General features: G+C 46.5%; 1 protein-coding gene across 1 annotated transcript in view; it reads right to left on the bottom strand.

The window, feature by feature from the left end:
- Dmbt1 (deleted in malignant brain tumors 1) overlaps positions 1-4906 on the bottom strand; it is a 60908-nt gene extending 56002 nt beyond the window's left edge. Inside the window, 2 exon segments of the mRNA XM_050166024.1 lie at positions 513-539; positions 4734-4906. Coding sequence (XP_050021981.1) covers positions 513-539; positions 4734-4794 — 88 coding nt within the window. The 5' untranslated portion in view covers positions 4795-4906.
- Between the last annotated feature and the right edge of the window lie 18229 nt (positions 4907-23135).

The raw sequence follows: 23135 nt of genomic DNA, 5'->3' as shown, positions 1-23135 counted from the left end.
AGAGAGAGAGAGAGAGAGAGAGAGAGAGAGAGAGAGAGAGAGAGAGAGAGAGAGAGAGACTGAGACTATTTTTCTTGGTTTTTTTTTTTTTTGAAGTCTTAGCAAACTAATGGCCCTGTAACCTTGCTAATATTAATGTTGGGCCAGGCAGGAGTTTCCCCTAAGTGTGGAGGGCGACAAAGCACAGACCCCTGAGCCACTCTGGGTCTCCTAGTCAGAATCCCTTGAGGGAAGGATGTGAATCCCAGGCCATGCAATCAGATAATCTATTAGATTCTGACACACACTGAAATCTGAGGCAGGGGCACCATCAGATTGGTGACTGCACCTGTGATACCACCTGACCCTTTATGCTCCAGCTGGCAGAAGCTTCTGTTGTCATTACATGTCCAGATCACACACGGATTATTTAATGCTTCCTTGTCTCATTAGATAGCATTTAGTGAGGCAGTGTTTATTATGACATAGGGGAAACTCTAAACTGATACAGTCCATCTTTTCAAAGTACTTACCAGGTGTTGTATAGCTTGCTTGAGAATCTGTAAGGGAATAAAGCAAATTCAGATTGTGTGTTTCACCCACAGGAATCCCGGGGAAAACCTAACTGGGGAGCAATAACGCTGACTCTTATGCATTGATCAACCAGGAACAACCAAGATCAAGTCCACCAAGTCCTGAACAGAAAGCCCACATCTCTGCTGTGTGGGTTCCCCAAAGACAGTCTAACACTCTGAGGATTCATTTTTCTTGGTCAAAAGAGCAAAAAAAGCCTTAATTATATTCTAATCAGCACTCTGTGTTCATGGCTTTTTTCATGAATTACACAGGCAGTGGATCATAAAATGGGGGAACCCCTGCACCTGTACTGAGCAGGCAGAAACTTTCACTCTGCCCTCATCCCAGGAGCACTGAGGCACGGGAACAACCATCACAGCCTTGGTGTTCTGTCAGGGGATGTAACTGGGGAGGATGCGGGAGGACAAGTGTGGGTCACACAACAGTTTATAGAAAGACTTGAGTATAGGAGGGGTTGGGTATAAGCAAGGGAATTCTTAGAACCAACCTCCTATGGAGACTGAGATAACTTCTCGGGAATGGTGAGGATGTAGTTAATGTTCCTGGTTTAGCATTTGTGCATATATGTGAGTTTGTATATGCATATATTATGGAAACAGCAGGGTTTGACAGTAGGCATCCTCTGTCCTGTTTGTTGTAATGTACTCTTGTGAGCCCTGCACATTGTTAGGCTTTTGGTGCATGTACCAAGCTGGGCACTAAGTGAGCGAGGTGTGTTCCCTGCCGTCTTGAGAATTCTAGCATACGTAGGCCTCTGAAGACACCAACAGATAGTCTTGTACAGGGGGCAAGGTCTAGCTGAGAGGCAGTGTAAGAATGTCAATGGCCACTGTATGTGTGTGCTTGTGTGTTAATGTCCACATCTGTCTCTATGTATCTGTCTGGGTTTGTATGTGTCTGTGTGCCTATATGTGTGTGTCTTTGTCTATGTGTATGTAAAACTTTGTCTCTGTGTCACATCTGTCTGCCATGTGCATATTTGTATGTGAGAATAAATGTGTATGTTTTTCTGTGTTGCTGTATGTATCTCTCTGCATATTTCTGTCCATGCAAGTATCTATGTAAGTATGGCTATTTCTCTGTGTGTGTGTGTTTCTACGTAGGTTGAGTATGAATCAGGAAGGGTCTTCTAAGGGAGACAATGTCCCTGGCCATCAATGAGCAGGTAGAAGAAGCTAGTGAAGGAGAGGATAAACAGACTGGCTCTAGAGACCAGAGCAGCAAGAGTCAGCAGACTGTGACTACAGGTGGCGCTGTTGGAGTTGCACTGTAGCAACCACAGCTTTGTGCAGTGAGTGACCTGCAGGACCCTTTATAATAAGGAGAATAAAGAAAACCAGAAGGTGAGATGGGCACGGTAGCTCACAACTACAATCCCAGTACTGCAGGACTGAGGCTGGAGAATTAGTACTTGAAAGCCAACAGCCCAGGTATACGGATAGACATCTCTCTGTGAGTTAAGCAATGTAGGAACCAGCAAGAGCATGGAGAGACATGAAGATGTCAGTGTGCAGGGGCAGAGACACAGAGACAGCACGGGACTGGGAGGTGCCAGCCTGCAGGCTTGGAGTCGGGACCGTGGTGAAGCCTTAGGTCCCCCATATTCAGTAGCATTCAGTAGTGTCTTTCTGTGGGCCCAGGGATGTATTAGCACAGCAATGATGAAATTGAAAAGGAACAGCTGTGACAAATTCAGGGCCCATTATGTCAGCGACTCAGAGAAGCCTCCCCAACCAGCACCACTCACAATGCCTGGAAGCCCTCGCTCCGATTTCCCTTGCCTTTCCTAGGAAATAGGACACAACTTCAGCCACACTGAGGATGGCTAAGTACAAATAAGGAACCTGCCAGAAATGTGTTCACAGGCGGCTCCCTCATCCTATAAAACATTGGCTATAAAGGAATGGGAACAAAGGAGGTAAAGTTTTTTTTAAAAAAAAATTGTTTCTTTTTGTTTTTTTTTTTTTTTTTTTTTAGCTAATTTTAGATTTAAAAGAATGTAGCAAAAATCCCACTGAGTTCCCACGGCCACTTACTCTCTCCCTGCGCCCAGCTACAGCATCCTGCATCTCACAGTGCGTTTGTCACAACTGACAATTCAAGGCAGTGCCCTGCTACCCACTCCTGCCTGGCTGTATTTGGATTATTCCCAAGTCTCCTCTTCTGGGAGATATTCAGAGATCCACACTACCCTAAGGGATACAGCATTAGGGGAATGTCTAGAATAGGACACCCATCATCCCCGAGGCTTATTCTACCTGATAGCCCTACCTGGGTGACCTCACTCCTTGAGAACCCTTTGTAGAACAGACGACATCACCTCATCTGTGAGTGCGTACACTGAGGTCTGCTGCAGGAGAGAGGCTGTGGCACCACTGTTGTCCCGACAATGTTCTTTTGTTCCTGGCTCGGCCACTGAGCAGCAGAGGGGCCAGAGCCTCCCTCCTGCCCAATGTGAGCTGTGCACCTGACTTTTGTACAGCACTGAGGTCACCCATGCAGCAGGTTTGCCCCCTCTGCTCCCTGAATGAGGAGGCCATGGCTGAAGCCACCACAGCTACTATCGCAGTTCCGACAGACCCTACTCTGGGTTCAAACTCTGGCCCAACTGCCAGATGGCCTGTCTCCTGAGCCTTAGTGTCCCCCAGATGAACGATGGAGGTGATGATGCCTAACTTTGGGGTGTCACCAGGCTTGAACTGGAGAAGCTCATGTGTAAGAGGGTCAGTTCTCCTCTGTGCGCTGAAGCCACAAGCTTGAATAAACATGCAAGAAGGCACGCATGCATGCACATGCGCATAACTGTGTATACGCATACATGTTAAAATAACAAACTCCCTCAGCCCCATAGTGCTGCTGCATTTGTTTCTTTGTGGACAGGACAAGACAACTGGTTATCTGTCCTCCAGGACTGGTGATTTCAGGTCACTGGGCAGGGGCGGAGCAAGACTGTCACCCTGAAAGCTGGCCCTGCCTCCCATTTCACAGTCTCCAAGAAGACAGCCTGTCTAGTTCCAGGCTGCCTCAGTCTAGAACCCCTTGGTCAGCAGTGCAAGCCTGAGGATTGGGTGTTGAGAAGGTGTTCTCACAAAAGCCCATCCCCCAAATGAGTTTTCATCTTTCAGCAGACTCTCACCCAGCCTGGAGAGGGTGATCATTATGGAATTCATCTGGATATCTAGAAAAAAAATATGAAATGTAGCCAAAAGTGACATCAAAGTGGGGGAAGTCAGGGTGTGTGAAGAAGGGAAGGAAGGAAGGAAGGAAGGAAGGAAGGAAGGAAGGAAGGAAGGAAGGAAAGAAGGAAGCAAAGAAGGAAGCAAAGAAGGAAGCAAAGAAGGAAGGAGAAAGGGAAGATTGAAGAAAGGAGACAAAGGAGGGAAGGAAGGAAAAAAGAACTATGAAGAGATGAAAAGATATCCAGGAATGGGAAAGGTAGGGGAGGAGAGAGAGATAGAGACAGAGATGGTGAGACAGAAAAGAGAGAGATGGGCAGAGACAGAGAAGGAGAGAGAAAAGATAGAGGGGGGAGATGAGAGAGAGCAAGCAGGTAGACAGACTTGTCCTCTGTGAGACGACACAGATTCAACCGTGCCAAGGACTGGCCAGGTAAGTCTTCCTTGCTCATAACTTGACACTCTGAGAACGTGAAACCGTGTTAGAGTGACTGAGTGAAAGAAAGCCACTAGTGCAGTGACAGCGTCCTGTCTGTCAGTCACCTGACCCAGCTTTGCTCAGCAAATATTGGCCACAGAGCCAGACAGACAAGAGATAAGGCACTTGCGGAGTGTTGACAGACGGCTGTCTCTGTCCAACTTCACAGCACACCACCTGTGTATTTAGCAAGGTTTAAGGCCTCTTTTTAATGCCCATAAGCCTTTCCTAGCCTGTGGACGTCTAAGCGAGGCCAATCATTCCCTTCATTGAACGACTCTCTGAAAACATCGACAGAATGGCCGCTTTTTCTCACAGCCACCGTTTATAGCTCTCAGGCAGAAACAGAGCATTCCTTCTGCATGCTTGCAAGAATTTACAGTTATTAGCAAATAACCTTCTTGAGACGGACAGTCACACAGCCACGAACAAATTCATCTAACCCACCAGGACCCAGGCTTGCAGAAGCACAATTCATGAATATAAATAATGAGATAAAATACCTGAAGAAAGAACTTGACCCCATAAAAGACATATTTGGAAGATGACCGTGGAGATCCCCATTGTGCAGGTTCCTCTCAATTTCAGTAGAAATTCCTTGACATTTATAAGTTCCTGGGTGGAAGGAGGTGTGCCCTCCTGGGTGGTATACTTCTATTGCTGCTATAAATCGCTATGAAGGAAGTAAGGAACTTTGTTAACTGCCTGGCTAATCTGTGGGAACAAGGTTAGGTGTGTTTGATTGATTGTGGTATGAACAATCTGGCGATTGCCCAATTCAGAGGGCCTGACTTCAGTGATAAAACTTCCTTCTAGGTGAGCATCGAAGACTCCCAACGGCTCCCTGAAAATGGCCTTGATTTCCATCTTGGAGAGTCTGAAAGAAATTATGGGAAGCAGGATGTGGGTTGTTGGGCAAATAAGAGACATGGTGCCAAGGGGAAGGCATGTGTTTGGGATGGTTTATACTGGCAGGCTGTCCTCCTAGTTGGCTCTTGTGGGCATCACCAAGGCTCAGAGGACTGAGAATGACCTTGCTTACTAACTAAAGAGTGGAGGGCATGAGGGAGCATCCCACCTAGACCATGTACCCATGCTAGCTTTCAACAGATGAGCCACCAACATCGGGGTCTCACGGGTGCCACAGTCCAAGAGCTGAGGATCGCAGGACCTCAAGCTGAACCACCCCCAACCATCTCAGCCAGCTTTGATTTCTTGTCCTCAGCAACCACACTGTATGATGCTCGGGGCTTGACAAAGTATACAACTTGTCCCTTGTTTCTCTCTGTCTTCCAGTCAATCTCTTTCCTCGGATTTGCGACATAAATGCACCCACACTCTTTGGGATGTCCCACTCTGTATCCCGGGACTCTGATGGACCCCCCACACTCTGAGAAGGTTGTTTGACATCTGTAAAATACTCTCTGTGATGAAAAGGGCTGGTGGAAAGTGGTTAGCTCAGCAGAATTGCCTATTTTCTGGCCTTCTGAGTAGGGCCTTTCTCATAAGGCACCAGGGCGGTTTGGCTCCTTCCCCTGCACTGTTAACCTGTGGTCTCTGTACTTGATTCTAGTGGGCTACTGTGAAGTCACCATTAGGGGCTGAGAGTCTGTCTCTAATCTCATCCATAGGCAAGTCACATTCCAGACTTGACTTCTGTGCTTGCCAGGGTCTTCAGACAGCGGGGACAGCTGTTAAAGGAAGGTGCTCATAAGGATAGCACCATCGCCCATGAGAGACTCTGAACCCAAACTCCCCACAGGACATCCAGATTGTTGGAAGTCCAGCTGCACTAATTACACTGCTCAGAGGCTATCGGTACACCAGGAAATTTTAGTCATTGACAATGGAAGTGTATTTTGGCTTTAGAATGGGTCTGCATGAGAGACGAAATTATATCCCAATAGTTTGTTTGGGAGCACAGAATAAGAACAAGGAAACTGAATAGTGTCCAAGGGCAACTCTTACCCAGATAAAGGAGACTGTCATGGACCTCCTCGGGCACTTTCTGCACAAAGAACTGTTCTGGGCACCTCTAAGGGCTTGGTGTCACAACTGCGCCTCTGGACCATGGGCATATGGTCCCAGGTAAGTTGGAGAAGTGGGAGAATTGATTAGATCACCTCCAAGCCAGAACACGCATGAGCACGACCACAGCTTGTTCAGCCTATCTAAGGATTCTTGCTGAATTCCAGATGGCTCAGAGAGTGGCAGTCATTGGCCTTTGGGCAGAAGTAAGGGGTGGACCCATTTCCTCCCTCAGAAGGCTGATGGCTCCAAGCAGCTGATGTTGGGGCAGTGCCATGCAGAAAGGATGCCCAGCTGGAGGGTCTCCTTGCCTTCAGTTGTCACCTGGATCTACAAGGGAGAGATGAACATGAAACGAAGGTGTCACCAGTGCCCAAGCTGTCTAAAAAGACAGGAGCTACTGAGAGGGCAGGATGTGATCAAGTGAACCCCCAAGTCAGATCTGCCTTAGAGTCTAAGACTTAGTTGTACAATTTTTAGAGGGTGGGGATTGAATGCATCAGGAAGCAAACAGCAAGGTAATTCTGGGTTGAAATTGATCAAGACTGACTGAAAGTCAGGTGGACTAGGCTACCCCAAAAGGTAGATTGATCTAGGCCATAAAAGAAGGAAGACCCCCTTCCCTCCGAATGAACCACCCTACCCTGAGCACTTCCGCACTGAAGCCCTGGCTCTGGACTACATACATATGCTCAGAGCCTTTAGAACAAACCCAAGGCTGTCACACAGGGCCCGGTGAGGTGTTACAACAGGCCGCACATGGGTTCAGAACCTTACTCAACACAGAGAATATCTACACCGAAGAGAACAGAGGGAACCTTGTCACTGTGCCAGATGGCTTTACATCTTGGGACACAGGAACAAAGGAGGAATGGCCCTGAATTTTATGGATCAGATAGTCAGTGACCCCAGGAAACTCCAGAGATGACGGTTATGTTGGGGAAATAGGCACACAGGAGCCCTGAATGGCCCCCAGCTGGACTTTGAGTCATTGACACAAACCAAGGGTGCCACCTATATGACAGGGGACTCAGAAGAAAGGTGGGAATTTGGAGAGCAAGTGTTCCCTGGGCCATGTCCCTTCCTTCAACACTTCTTCCTCCTACAAGTTCATCTAGCCTGCAGCTTCAAGGACAGTCAATAGAACATAGACCCCAAACCTCTCCCACAGACCTGCTTTCAAGTCGTTTGCAACCTGTAGCTGGTAGAGTGCTCACCTAGCATATATGAAGCCTTGGGTTCCACCCCAGAACAGCATAAACCAGATGTAGAGGTGCAGGCGGGAATCCCAGCACTTGAGGCAGGAGGATCATAAATAAACCCAGGTCATCCCTGACTGCAGAGCAAGTTCAAAGACATCTTGGGTTAATGAAAACCTTGTCCGGAAGAAAGGAAGGAAGGAGACAGGGAGGGAAAGAGGAAGGAAGGGAGGGAGGGAGGGAGGGAGGGAAGAAAGGAAGGAAGGAAGGAAGGAAGGAAGGAAGGAAGGAAGGAAGGAAGGAAGGAAGGAAGGAAGGAAGGAAGAAGAGGCCCATGATCTGTTGCCCACTTTGCCAAGGAGTTCACCATATTCCAAATGAGCTCATTTGTATCCCTATGGACCCAGCAGCACCACCAGGCCTCTCCACTCCAGATTACTGGTTCATACAGAGTTTAAGGCAATGGCTCAGGACCTCGGATTTGCTTGACAACTACTACCATATCCCCTGTCAGCTTTTGTCAGGGGGCTTGGCAAGTGGCCTTGAAAAATACAGCAAATACTGTCACTCCAAGGAACTTGGAACAAAAGGGAAGCTTAAATGTGCATGGGGCAGTGACAGGTACACAGCACTAAGCCAAAGCAAAGAAAATTAAAGTGTCATTGGTGTCACCAAGCTAAAGGGCAGCAGGGCCATAATGGGATTCTTATGTGTGGCCAGTGAAGGGGCAAACCGCAATGGATGGCCTGCACTGAGCTCGCTCACACTCAAGTGAGTTCCGTGAGTGGGGATACCACTTTGGTTTTATTTCCTCCTTCCTCATTAAAGTCCCAGGCCAGAGGGCTACCATGTGTGTGTGTGGCCATGTAGTAACTAACCCACAGTGGATAACACAAGCCTGTCTTGGTGGGTGTAGTTAGGCAAGCACGAATTTTCCACTGCCTTGGAGGCCACCTTGCTGGTGATTCTGCTAACACAGTGTCCATCTCAGAAGAAGTAAGCAGGATCAGAGCAAAGCAGGAGGAAGCAGTCCTTCATGGGATGCTCTCCACTAAAGTGCATCCCCAGGTGGACAGCCTGAATGCTGCCAACAGGCCCTGGTTGAAAGAATCGTTGATGCAGTTCTGTCTTGTGCCCCACAGGCCACGCACCAAGGCCTCACCCAACCAGAAGAGACCACTAAGAGATTCTGATCTGGTCCCACACAGAAAGCTGATACCTCCCTCTGGAGCTACTGAAAATCGGGCAACCCACATCATTCTGCTCATGCCTCCTTCATCTCTCACACCAGGCTGCTACAGCCTAAGTCCCCATGCACCCGTTTTAGGTCCTGCTCGGAAGTTCCACCCCCAACTCTGTGCATGACCTCAAAAGGCAGCTGGGGAAGTCTTGCAAACTCTATCACCCTCCTGTATCCTGCACCTTGTGGAACAGTTCCACATGGCCTAGACAGGCAAGACTTGGAGTGCAATAGTACAACCATCTTACAGATGAAAAAAATGAGGTTCAAAGAGGGCAAGTGATCTTCCCAATCTGGTGATCAAGAAGTGAGCACAATGGGGCAGGCTTGGTCCCTGGGCCATGATTATCTGACTGAGGTCCTGACTATCCCAGTGATGCACACTATCCTTCCTTGGTTGATGTGGTATTTTGGTCATCTGTTGCCATTATGCTTACTCCAAAACAATCTGATGCCATTTTCAAAACCTCAAGCAATGTAATAGCAAACAATGACGTGGTTGAGATCATGCAAACAGAAAGATAATGGCAGACAAGGGCATGAAAACAAGAGAAACAGAGCCCAGACCTGAGATAAACCATAAGCCTTTCCCATAAGCAAGCCCACGTGACCACCCACCTCCACCTGCTAAAGGGGCTTAGCCACTGAAGGTCACTAGGTTTGTCGCTATGCACTTCCTAACAGTCAAAGAAAAATGGAAACAAGATATGGATCCAGTCTGGAGATACAGCAGAGCTGATAGAATGTTCTCCTGACCTGCAGAAGCTCAAGGAAGCTCAGGGCCTGAGCCACTACCTCCACCCTGAGGGAGAGGGGTTTGCATACCTATAACTCTGCTCAGAATTAGAGGGTCTGACGTTTAAGGTCATCCTCAGCTTCATAGCAAGTTCAAGGCCTGCCTAGAATATAGGAGACCGTGTCTCAAATGGGTGTGTGAGAGAGAGCTCATATGTACGTGTGTGCATGTGAGTGTGTACATATGTGTATTTCCATAAGATTTAACCCCTCTCTTAATTCTTACATGCCTTACTTTCCTGTTCCCAGAGTTGAACTTTCTTCCCAGAACTTATAATCTACCTAATGGACATTTCTTATTTCCCAAGGAGAAAATGAAGGTTGCAAGGTTGCATGCCATTCCCAGGCCCCCAGTTAAAGTCCCGCCACTCCACCTGCTTCCTCCTTGCAGGCTGCTGTTGCTTTATTGATTAATCCCTGCCAGATAGAACAAAGCCGGTAGGCATGAGTAGATAAGCCAGTGGCCCTCTGATTTTTCCACTCTTGCTTCCTGCAGTGACATAACAGACAGAGACTGCCTCCTCCTAGTCCTTCTAGACGCTGCCTTTGCAGACAAGAGAGACTTACAGTGTAGGATCATTTGAGTTGGCGTCATTCCTCTAAGATGCCAGACACAGCGGTTTACAGAAAGATGAGACTGCTCAGAACTGACCAGGCCAAATTCAGAAGCTGCTGAGCTGTTCTGAGTGGGTTGTAAGAGTCCCCACAGGTCTGCTGGGCTTCTAGGCTTATAGATTCTGAGTCCCTGGGCTTAATTAATATGAGGGAGACTGCAGAAAGCATGGCCATTGGGCTGCAAGGCGCTCAGCAATCAGAGTTTGCCCACAAGATTTGTCTTTTGAATATGCTCAGTTTATTCACACAGATGTTCCTTACAATACCGTGCTAATATAAAGGCTAAACTGACATCTCCCCAAGCAGGGAACAGCTGCTCAGGCCGAAACACTGCTGCAGAGCTCTACTGAGGAATCTTCTCCCTTGAGGATGCTTCAGAAGCTTGCAGAATCAATCCGCATCCTCCATGGAGTCCTTCAGGTGTGGCCGGCTAGAAGGATGGCACTGACGGAGGTCCAGGAGGTCTTTGAGAGCACAGGTCTGTGGCTAGCGCTAGCAGGTGGACCTGTGTGCTGGCAGATCAGTAATCCCTGAGTCCAGGGCCATACAGAGAGTCTCAAGTCTTCTTGAGGATGGGTATCAACTCAGAGGCTAGAGAAACCGTGTCTTGGAACATGGCAGTGCCGTCCTAGAGACAATTTTTCTATTAGTTATTTGGGCTGCGAGGCTCATAGTTTGGGGCTGGTTCACTGGCACATTAACACCACCTTGGGGTGGGTGAGCACATTAGCATATCAAAGCCTGTGCTGGTCTAGGCTCTATATCTGAGCTGTCCGGTGACCTGAAGAGGCTTGCTTTTGAGGCCCAGATTTTACCAGAGCTTCCTGCTGGCAAGCTCAGGCATCCTATCATTTCAAGTCACCTATAATGGTGTTTGGGGGTTACAGCTTATGCGAGATAACAAGTCATGTGTCTTCACTCCAGTAAACAAGGTTGGTTTCTCCCAACTCCACAGGAAGTGTTTGATCATACATAGGCAAGAGATTAGGCAGGAAGTACATCAGGATGTATGCATCCACCAATTAGATGAAGGTGGGAAGTACCATAGCCTTGTGGGTTCTGCCTTTATGAGCACCTGACTAACTGTTCTGTTGGGGACCATTCTCCGAGAATCCCAAATATGGATGCACCTGGCCAGCATCCATCTTCCTGGCCAGTACTAAATAAAGCTTGCTTTAATTGGACAACCGTGGATTTGGTATTTCTCCTTGCAGTTTTCAGATTTAACAACATCCCTTGCCACATCCAGTCTACTTCCTTCTTGCTCTGCTGTGGACTCTTCCAGATGCTGCTGGATTTTTCTGTCTCTCTTACTCATAAAACAAAATCAAAACCAAACAAAAAGAACACTTTCCCCTAATGGAGTAATTATTTCAGAAGGTTTTTTTTTTTTTTCTGTACCCATTACATACAAAATGAGAGTTGGTCCGTCTTAGGAGGCATGGGAGAAGTACAGTAATTCATCGAGGACAGATGCTGTCAATGGACTGTTCCAGGAATCTGTAAAATTTCCAGAAAGACCGCCATTCCCATCTGAAGACACTTACAATCCAGTCAGGGGGAGGGGTCAAAACCAAACAAAAGCCTGGCTGTCACACTGGACTGTAACAGACAACACTGCTATTTTAAGAGCCCTGCATCAGAACTGGCGCTGAAGATGAGTTCTCTAGACTTCAGGGACCTCAGATGCTGAGAAACAGGGGTCACTCAAGTCAAAGGTCTCATGAGCTTCTACCTAGGGAACAGATAAGTGGTCGATCCTAGTCAAAGATTTATGAACCAGATTTAGAAACCAGACATCCTAACGCACTTGGATTATAAATTCTATTCTTCTGTACTATGTATCATTAGTTTTAGAACTAGGAGGCCATTATTTTAAAGTGTAATTTGCACAGATACTTTTATCTAACAGCTGGAAATAAGAGCACAGACAGAATACAGGCTGCTCTACCGCATTGGCAGGTATGTGAGCTCTGCAGAAGCCAGCACTCTGGGTGTGAGAGGGTAGAGTGAGGTTCACAGAGAAGTTGGGGGAATTAATGATGCCCTCAAAGTGACAGCTGACATTTCTGAAACATCTGTTTTTTCCACCTTTTACTAAAACACAAACCACTTTATTATTTTTTTAGTTTAATTTGGTGTGCATGCATATGTGAGGGGATTTAATCAAGGACAATTCATATCTCCAGCCTTATTTTTTCTTTTTACTTTTTGTTTTGAGGCAAGAACTCACTATGTTTCTAGGGTGGTCTTGAACTCGTGAACATTGTGTCTCAGCCCCCAGTTTAGCTGGGACCAAAGGCTTGTGCCATGAAACCTGACTTCACAGACCACGTTACAGAACAGCAGTGTACTCACAGGGCAGAAATATGAGGAAGAGTGTGGTGTAACGTGGCTAGGGGCCATCCTCCTGCCTGGCTTTCCAGTGGCTCCACTGCTGGTGCCAGGCTTAGCAGGGAAATGCACTTGCTCCCAAGCCTGAAGATCTAAGTTTGATCCCCAGAACCCCAAAACCCACATGGTGGAAAAAGAGACTCAAGTCCCACGAGTTATCCTCTGAGCCTCCACACATGAAGCTACACACTCACAAACATACACACACACATACACACTCATGCACACAATAAATAATATAGAATTTTAAAAGGAATTTGTGTTTTGATGATACCATCGATAGCATTGTATTTACTCGATGTATGAATTATACTAGCAAAGTTCTTAAGGGCAAATACAATTTTCTGAGATTTTTGTTTTTTATTTAGTGTGTCTGTGTGTGCGTGAGTGCATGCGTGCACATGGATGTCCACACACAACCTCACAGACCTGACAAATACAATTTTTTTTTTGATTTTCGAGACAGGGTTTCTCCGTAGCTTTTTGGTTCCTGTCCTGGAACTAGCTCTTGTAGACCAGGCTGGCCTCGAACTCACAGAGATCCACGTGCCTCTGCCTCCCGAGTGCTGGGATTAAAGGCGTGCACCACCACCGCCAGGCAACAAATACAATTTTTAAATGTACTTACTAAATAGTGTATGAGTGGTTTATCATTATACAAGGTACCTACCTCCTCCCAAAGATTCTTGGGTCATGAGCCTTCCCTGGGCAGGTTCTTTACACAACAGCACTGCTCCTGAAACATCATGTTTGTGTGAGGGAACTTAGGCCACCAAAGGAATCCTTCTGGGCCTCCTTCATTCACTGAGAAATCTACTCCTAGTTATCCAGCCTTGGGTGGGTGGTAATCTTGCTTCTTAAGCATCAACTTACTCAACTGTTTCAACCATTCTTCCCATTTGGGGCCAAGCATATGGATATTAACAAGGCATGTTAGTTGACCCTGAAGCCAGAAAGCAGGGGCTTTTCCCTCAACACGTTCTCAAAAGCCCTATGTTTCTCTGCTTGGACTCTTCCAGGCATGAAGTTAGAGGGTTCCTTGAGTTGCAAGACCCTCAAAATGGCAAGAATCGCAGGGGACAGCCTGGTCCTTCTTCTCCATCCTATAGATGGGAGCATAGTGCCAGAGAAGTCACACACACAAATTTAAATGGGTGCATTCAGTCCTTCTCCACTTCCTATTCCATCTCCTTGCTTCTGAACCATGCTAGGCACTGATGGTCATTCCAAGAAGGAAGTCCACTGTGGGTGCCCAGTTTCTTCTTTGAGTCAGGCTCATGGGAAGCACTGTGATGGGAAGGCAGGGTGGAGTGAGGTGAGGTCACCATGGAGAAGGGTGTCTCACTTGGCCTCTGAGTGGTACAAAAGGTTTTCACAGGTCCCTGTGTTCCAGAAGGATAACTGAGCAAACTATCTTCTCCCCAGGCACTCCCTAGAAACCCTGGCATCTGCGACCGGTTATCTTATTTCTCTTTGTGTGGCAGTGACCATAGCTGAGTGTGTAAAAGACTGGGGACAGCTTCCTCTTCCTGTTGCCAATGTTGATTGCTCAAACCCTCCCCATTCATCCTTAGCCCCAGCTTGTTATTTCAAGAGGTGGGGTCTGCACTGTGTTGGCCCCCTATAGAGTCTGCTTCCCCTCTTAGTTTTGAGCATGCTTCTATGGAGCCGAGGAAACAGGCTTCCCCATCTTCCTTTCACCTGATTTTCTACCAGAACCTTCTTTATCGCTCTCTCTCCTAATCAATCTATGCTTGGCTGTCTCCTCTCAGAAGGCCGCTTGGTATGACAGAGGAGCCTGGGGCATCTTGGCCCAAAGCCTGCCTGTCCCTGGCACCTACCTGCCTGTCTTTATCATAATGACTTTCCTCTTGGCATCTGGCAGATGTCTTTGTCTGTGGTACCTCTCTCATGGCCATCCTGTGCCGCTCCCACTTTCCTTCTCCTTCCCTCTAAGACAGCCAGACACAGCAGCTGTCCGTCAGCACGGAGCTTTGTTCAGGGAAGTGCGTGTAGACGCTCCAGTGGGGCACTCGGCCAGGGTCACCACAGCTGCCTTCATCCCAGAACGTGCATCTCTGGGCAAGGAGGGGCTCGTGGAGAAGCCAGCTCAGCCATCCCTCAGTCTTCTGCTTAAGATATCTCTTTGAGTCACACCAGATGGTGAAACCTGTTTGGAGACATTTAAACATGAGCTGCTGTGTCTGGCTTACTTCACTTAGCACACTGACCTCCAGGTCCATCTGTTATGTGACAAATGCCAGGACCATCCTCTATTTTAAGGCTGAATTATGATTCATTACATATCTTTTGGGTATAAATATGTGTGTATTACATGTGTGTGTATCATATATATGTGCATGCACATATATGTGTATATATCCATCAATGGTCAACCTAGCCTGTTTGAATACTTTGGCTATTGTGAACAATATGTTTTCAATGAGCACAGGAGAGCCGGTGTCTTTAATCAGGGGTAACTTCATCTCCTTCAAGTCTAAATTTGGTGTGTGGGCGTGGGTGGGTGGAGGGGTGTGGAGGGGGGTGATCATTCTGTTTTAATTCCTTTAGGGATCTACACCTGTCTTCCATCATAGTTAAGTCAGCCTACGTTCCTCCAAGTGGACCAGAGTCCCTTTTCTCGCGCTAACATTTGTAACCCTCTCCCCTACCCCACCTCTGCCAGACGGGCAACGAAGGAAGCACACAATTTCACTTACACGTGGACTACAAGAAGGGAGGCAAGGAGGTTAAAGTATGCTGGGATGAGAATGAAATCGAAGATGCCCAGGTGAGTGACAATAAGAAGAGCTTTGTTAGAAGTACAGAGATAGCAGACGTGAACCATGAACAAGGTTGGCTAGCTAACAAAAAGCATAAAGACGAAAGCCAATAGCCGAATTGTGTCAGGGTTTTTTTTTAAAAAATGTCTGTGACAGTAACAACTCTCTCTCTCTCTCTCTCTCTCTCTCTCTCTCTCTCTCTCACACACACACACACACACACACACACACACACACAAATACATAGTAACCATGTATGATGGGTAGCTTCACCTGCGTCATCATAAAAAGCATTTTATCCTCTCTATGCATCCCATAATGTCATGGTGGAGCCCTCAGACATACACAATAAAAGTTATTTAACAAGAAAAAAGTACGACAAGGTTCCGTAACTCTTACTCATCCTTTTTCATGGGAGACAAAACACAAAATGTACAAGAAGAAGGTTGTTAATCACTGACCCCAGGTCGGAAAGGAAATGACTGTCTCCATCTCCGCACTGCAGGGATGGGAGCTACAGGATAGCCTTCCTCTGTCTGCCTGGAGAGGACAGAAAGGACCTGATACCACCTCTCCTGGCTTGTCCCCTTGCCCAGCAGCGCACATCTGTGCAAACAAGCTGGGAAACAAAGGAGATTCCAGTAGAAAGCCCGTCCTCAAGCCTCATTTGGACTTTGGTTGTGAGAAGCAGCGTCTCTCAGGTTGATGCGGCTTCCCCTGGATTTTCCTCCCAACACAGAATGTGGTTCCTGTGTCTTTTTCTTGTTTTAAAAGGCCCACCCCCCCCCGCCCATGTGTGATGTTATGGTTTGAATCTAAAGTCTCCGGTACGCTCATGTTTTCAATCCCTGGCTGCAGGACAGGTGCTGTTTCGGGAAGCTCAGAAACCTTAGGGAGGAAGAGTCAGACCAAGAGAGGCAGGACTCTAAGAAGCCTTTGCCAGTTGCCGTTCTAGCCACCCTCTGCTGCCTGGCCTGCCACCTTGCCCCATGACAAGCTCCTGCTGCCCCAAGTGAAGCTGTCCTGCAGCATGCCTAATTAAATCTCTCCTCCTTCAAGGTGCTTCTTTTGTGGACTTTGTCCCAGTTACAAACAGGACATTAAGGTTCACTCTGTCTTGTCATGTGATTATAGGGAGCCCACCAGAGAGGCCCACTCAGACACAGTCAAAGCCAGTTTAAAGTCCTTATTCCAGCTGACTGGGACTACACTCAGATATTTCGGACCCAAGTATAGCTCCCAGTGTTTATGGTAGAGTCTAAAAACTGAATAATCTTAGATCTTGTATAAAAGGTTGAATTAACTATTGTTTAGATTTACAAGTAAGAATTAAGGGGGCTAGAGAGACTACTCAGCTGTTCAGAGCTTATGTGGCTCTTCCAGAGAACCTGGGTTCAGGCCCCAGCACCCACATAGGACAGCTCACAACCACCTGGAACTCCGGTTCCAGGGGAATCTGACATCCTCTGGCTTCTGCAGACACCTGCACACATGTACACATACATACACATGTAAAAATAAATAAATAAAAATTATTTTAAAAGAGTAAGAATTAAAATAGTAATGTATAATTTCTAACTTTTACTGCTATGGGATAGCCTTTCTGTACACTGTGACAATGTGTTGCTCTCATTGGTTGATAATAAAAGCTGCTTTGGTCTATAGCAAGGCAGAATATAGCTAGGCAGAAAAGCCAAATTGAATACAGTGATGAAGAAAAGCAGAATCAAGAGAGATGTGAACAGCCACCCAAGAAACAAGATGCCAGCAGATGATTAAAAGCCATGGCTTAAATGTAAGAGCTAGTTAGTAGTAAGCCTGAACTATAGGCCAAAACAGTTCTGTAATTAATATTAAGATTCTATGTGATTATTTGGGACCCTGCAGTCAGAACACAAAGCTCTGCCTCCATTTACAACTTACTTGGACAGAGAAGTTAAATAAATGCTAATAAACATTATCATCTTAGTGAAGGTAGGATAAAAAGATATATAAACGAAGCCAGATGTGATGGTATACTCCTGTCTCCCAGCACACTGGAAATTGCGGCATGATGACCAAGAGTTTGAGGGCAGCACAAGCGATATAATGAGGTCAATGCCTGTCTGAGCTATGTAGCAAAATCCTGTATCAAAAACAAAACAAAAATGAAAGAAGAAGAAATTGCAGTCAGAGGTGGTGGTGCAGATCCTTAATCACAGCACTTGGGAGGTTGAGGGAAGAAGATTGCTGAGCTCAAGATCAGTGAGAGTGGGAGCCAAAAGAGGCAGAGTGGCATAGCAAGACTATGAACAAAAGAGAAAGGAAGAAAGGAAGGATGGAATGAGGAGGGATGGAGAGAGGGAGAGAACCATAGGAGAAATCATGATGATGTGAAGTTTTAGCTCAGAGTCCGATTGATTTGCTAGGTTTTGAATAGAAAGGAAGGTGCAAGAGGACACTGAGATGGATACTGGGGACTATGGAATTTATTAGAAGCATTATTAATACTATGAACAGCAGACAGAGGGGTGACAGCATGGGTGGAAATCAAGGAAAGTTCAGGCCTCACCACCAGAAACAGACAGCGTGCAGAGTATGTGAAGAGAATCAGAGCTCTCATGGCAGAGAGTCTCTTTTCATTCCTTTTTCCAGGATGAAAAAGTTCCCAACAAAAGCCTGTAGCTAGATTTTCTTATCCCAAGGCAGGCAGCAAGGAAAGGAGGGGAAGCAGGATGTGGCACTGTCAGGTGAGATTGTCACAGCACCAGAAAGTCTATTAGCTAGGAATTTACAGACAATGTCCAAATAAGGTCCCTGTCAGCATCTGTGAGAGGAGGCCTGAGAAGAGCCTGGACTCTAATATCACATTCTTACATGAAAATCTGAATAACACATAAATGCAAACAAATTGGGCAGGAGCAGAAGACAAAATATTTAGAATAAGTCCAAATAGAGAAGAAATCACACTAAATGTAAATGGTCTAACTTCACTTTTCAGTAGAAGCAGAATTTCTACTGTGTTTTCTCAATCAAGCTATGCCCTGTCTATAAAAGTCATACCTAAGCTGGGTGGTGGTGGCACACGCCTTTAATTCCAGCACTCGGGAGGCAGAGGCAGGTGGATCTCTGTGAGATTGAGGCCAGCCTGGTCTACAAGAGCTAGTTCCAGGATAGACTCCAAAGCTACAGAGAAACCCTGTCTTGATGAAAAAAAAGTCATACCTAAAACAAAATGGCCTTGAAAGATTAGGGGCAGGGGAAGAGATATCATTCAAATATCAAATAAAGACTTGCATGGTGATGTCAAATTTTAGCAAAATATATAATTTATACTAAAAATAGTAACAAGGACAAAGAGAAATGATGCAGTCTTTAAGGAAAATATTTCACCAATATCTGATTACATTTACGAACATAATCTTGAAGCATATCAGACAAAAATTTATATGAGTGGAGGAGATATTAAAACCATACCTATCAACCATCATCTAAGATTTTAGTTTAAATACTGTAGATTAAGTAGGTACAAAATTTACAGGAATATGGAAGAGTTATAGGACATTAAAGAGAGCCAGCTACCAGATCATGACTGAAATCTAACCTCTGGCAGGAGTTCAGCAAACACTCTCCTACTGTGATTTCGACACTAAATGTCAACATTCTTTCTTCTTATCACTTCTCTGAGAATCACTCACCTATAAACCAACCAGGTGGAGTCTGCTACTGGGAAATGATTCAATAGCTGGGAGTGGGGGCTACAGACATATTTACAATACTTGCCAAAGGATAAGAGTGTCATAAAAATACAAAAAAAGTCAGTCCTTAAAATGGCAGGAGTTTTAGGAAACAAAAAGGTCACTGATGCTCCCCTCCCCCTAATCATGCCCCGGGACTTATAGCTTGTGATTGATGCATGGACCACTCTATCTGGGGTAAGGTGCTGTGAAGAATTCTTATGGGAACTTGAAGAATCAGACATTCAAAACAATGTTGAAGTTCACAAGAGAATCTCCACATTGCCTGTATAGGCATTCAGATGATGTGATTCCCCACTGCTCTTCCATCAACGCTCTGGCCAGGAACTCTGACCTTCCTGACTATGCTCACACACACATCAGTCTTCCCCCAAACAAAGACCTCAGAAAAAGTCTTTCCCTCTCCTCAAATGTCCTGATTTGTTCAACAAGATTTTGACGGGCACTTCAATAGCAATATATACTTTATTTTGATGAAAATGCACTGCAGGTGGTGTGGTCCAGATCCACTGACTCTCTTGAGAAGAGATCACAACACCCTGAGGTGCCAGAGCCCAACCTCTGAGAAGCAGGATGCTAGCTAGGGTCTCACCATCCTTACTCGCTTTATAGAACTTTGGACATGCGGAGCTTTGCTTTCGTATAAAATGGTCCAAATGCATATTCAACCTACATTTAAACTGCCTGCTCCATGTCAGGTTCTGGGTCAGGTATCAGGAGTGAAAAAGTAGCCGGGCAGTGGTGGAGCCCACCTTTAATCCCAGCACTTGGGAGGCAGAGACAGGCAGATCTCTGATTTTGAGGCCAGGTCTACAGAGGTCCAGGACAGCCAGGGCTACACAAAGAAATCTTATCTCATAAAGAAAAAAAAAAGAAACAAAAAAGGTAGTCTAAAATAATAAAATAAGGTCCATAAGAGCATAAGAGCTTATGGTGCAATGGTAGAAAACTGAATGAGAAGGCAATTACATGGCAAAGCAATGCAATAAGGGAGCCAAACAGGTGCTAAGGGCACCAAGGAGAGGCCCTTGCTGGAGGAAGTAGCACAAAGTATGGACATTAAGTCATAAAAGTAATCATGAGAAAAAAGCAGGCAATATGGGAGTCAAGGGCAGAAGGGACGGGGGTAGGAAAGAGGGCTTCTGAGCAGAACTGGCATGCACAGGGGATGTGAAGATAAGAGCAAGCACCTCTGTGAAAACTAAGAACACAGCACAAGGTAGTAGCTGGGAGGAAGCGAGGAGTGGGAAAAGGGACAGTAGGGTCAAATAAGGGTCAGATAGCAGCCTGTACACGGACAGCAGCTTGTGCACAGACAGCAGCCTTGTACACAGACAGCAGCCTTGTGCACAGACAGCAGCCTTGTACACAGACAGCAGCCTTGTACACAGACAGCAGCCTTGTGCACACACAGCAGCCTTGTACACAGACAGGAGCCTTGTGCACAAACAGGAGCCTTGTGCACACACAGCAGCCTTGTGCACACACAGCAGCCTTGTGCACACACAGCAGCCTTGTGCACACACAGCAGCCTGTACACGGACATCAGCTTGTGCACAGACAGCAGCCTTGTACACATAGCTGAACAAGTAGACACATGCCTGGCTAAACAGGAGACTATAATTAACAGCAACACAAATTGTTCTTCATCTGAAGGACTGGAAGAGCCATTTTACTTTGTCTTCTTTGGAATTTGAATCAATTTTGGTCTTTTGCAGTTTCCAGCAGCCATCAGACTCACCTTCCAGGACCTTCAATGCCCACAGTCAACAAGACAGATTCCTAAATTTGACATTCACGGCCTTCCACCAGCTGCATTTAATCTACCTGCCTGTCCACGGATTTCTGTCCCAGCCAAGCCGTGCCCCAGTAGCAGGACTGACACTCTCCAACTCTTGGCAGCAGCCCACCTATCCTTCGGGAACACGGCTTCCCAGAGCAAACTTAGTAACATAGCACTGGCGAGAGGGAAAAGTGTGCCTTCTTGCCTTGAAATGCAAAGTAAAACCACAGCAGGATGCTACTGACCCATGGGAACCATGATTCTAGGGTCTCGCTGTCTTCATGTTGGCTTTGTTCATTTTCTCATGTTAGTTCTTATCTCCTGGGGCTGAACTGCTAGCTCCTGAGATGGGGAGTGTGCTCACAAAGGATCATTATATATTTTATAAAGAGTCAACACACACACACACACACACACACACGTACATAGTGAGCCAGAAGCTGAGTTCTTCTCTATCACCCAACTAGCTAGAGCCCACACCAAAGAGAGCATCTTGATGCAACAGAACACAGGAGAAGAGATGAGAGCTCACTTCCTCCCTTTGAAGGTAGACAGTCTCATAGCCGTCCACCCACTGCCAAGATCATCTCCCCATCCACGACTTTTATCAGTGAACTGTCATCCACAAAAATTCTAGATCACTGAAGAACCATTTACCTCTGAAATTGGCCGTGTAAGTGCCCAGGGACTTTCCCCTTGGCTCTATGAACTTTGACATTTGAATCCATGACAGTCATGTAAAACACACTTATAAACACAATGAACAACTTTTTAAGTTTTTTTTTAAACAGCCAGGAAGCCCATAAAAATAACAGACGACACCCCAGCTGGATTTTGTGTCCTTTTCTCTCTTCCTGAACACTTAGACAGGTGCCAGGGAAACAGGCTGAGCTGGGCACCAACAGCATTCAGAACCTTTTCATTCAAAACTCTCAGTGTGCGGGTGCAGAGCGTGTGCTAAGACAGAGACAGACAGGTGGTGCAGGCTGCAGACACCAGTCAAGACACGGAAGTACTTCATCCTGCCCTCAAAAACAAAACAAAAAAAAAACCCTCTTTTCTTGGAACAAGAAAATGTAGGCAGACGGTGAAGTTTTGTTTTGGGGGTGTGTGCAACTTCTAGGGAGAAGTCCATTCTCATTGTTGTGCATCTAGTGGAGAGGAGTGAAAGCAACACAGGGCGGATACCCCTAAGGAACAGATACTACACATTCTGGGAAGATCTTTTCCATCCAGTCCAGGGTTCCCAGGGAGGGACGCTGCAGAGATACATACAAAAGCCATCTCGTCCCCACAAATTCAGGTGACCTGTAGGGCCATTGGAAAAATGACTGAGGTCAGCGGGCTGCATATTCAGTGCAGGTTTTTCTAGCTCACGGATCTTCATGCATGATGCATGGTTCCATGTCAGTATTCTATTACTGATTTCTTGAGTTGGGGGAATCTGAACATAGACATACTCCAACAGATATACGGACTTTAGGGCACCATGAATGCATAAGATGAAGTGTGTGTGTGTGTGTGTGTGTGTGTGTGTGTGTGTGTGTTGTAAGAATAGAGCTGGGATTGTCTCCTCTTCCAGTTTAACCAGATACCAGGCATCATGAGCAAGGCCCACATGCAGCTGCAGCTTGGTGAATCTATCCATGCTCTTCAGTAAGTCACCTACAGAGTGGCCTTTGACAGCCCTGGGGAGAAACAAACACCTATAAGAAAAAACAAACTGGAAGAACAGGCTGCAACTACAGAGAGAGGACCAAAAGGTGAGTAATCACCCGCCTGGCAGAGCACCCACTTTCTAAGCCCTCTATAACTGGGTCAAAACTGTGGGCCCCTCCCCCACCTGCCTCAGCTTCTCTAGCCAGCCAGCAGGCAAGCTTCCTGCAGGTAGGCTGCTCCAACACACTCACCCCATCAATTAGACCCTGTAAGCTACAAGTCCCACTCTGCCCCCAAACTCTCCTATTCCCCCTCCGCAACCTCAGAGGAACTCAGGAACACAGGCTGTGACTGCACAATGTGGACCAAGAGGATGAACCAAGAGAGCAGACCAAAGGAGTGGACCAAGAGAGACCTCAGTGGCTCCCTGAGACACAGACAGCGACAGTACAGAGCAGACCAAGAACAGCTCCCAAAGACACAGACAGCCACTGCAAGGGTTGGACCAAGAGGCAAAGACACGGCCGGCACCAATTGGAGGAAGAGATGGGCAGATGCCAATGCAAGAATCCATTCAACAAAGGAGACAGAGACAGAGACCCACAATGGAACACCGGACTGAAATCTCAAGGTCCAAATCAGAAGCAGAAGGAGAGAGAGCACAAGCAAGGA

The sequence above is a fragment of the Alexandromys fortis genome, unplaced genomic scaffold, assembly GCF_014885135.2.
Source record: "Alexandromys fortis isolate MF-2015 unplaced genomic scaffold, M_Fortis_MF-2015_v1.1 scaffold_146, whole genome shotgun sequence".
Classification (NCBI taxonomy): domain Eukaryota; kingdom Metazoa; phylum Chordata; class Mammalia; order Rodentia; family Cricetidae; genus Alexandromys; species Alexandromys fortis.
The sequence above is the reverse complement of the archived record's forward strand: the minus strand, read 5'-3'. Positions and strand labels throughout refer to the sequence as shown.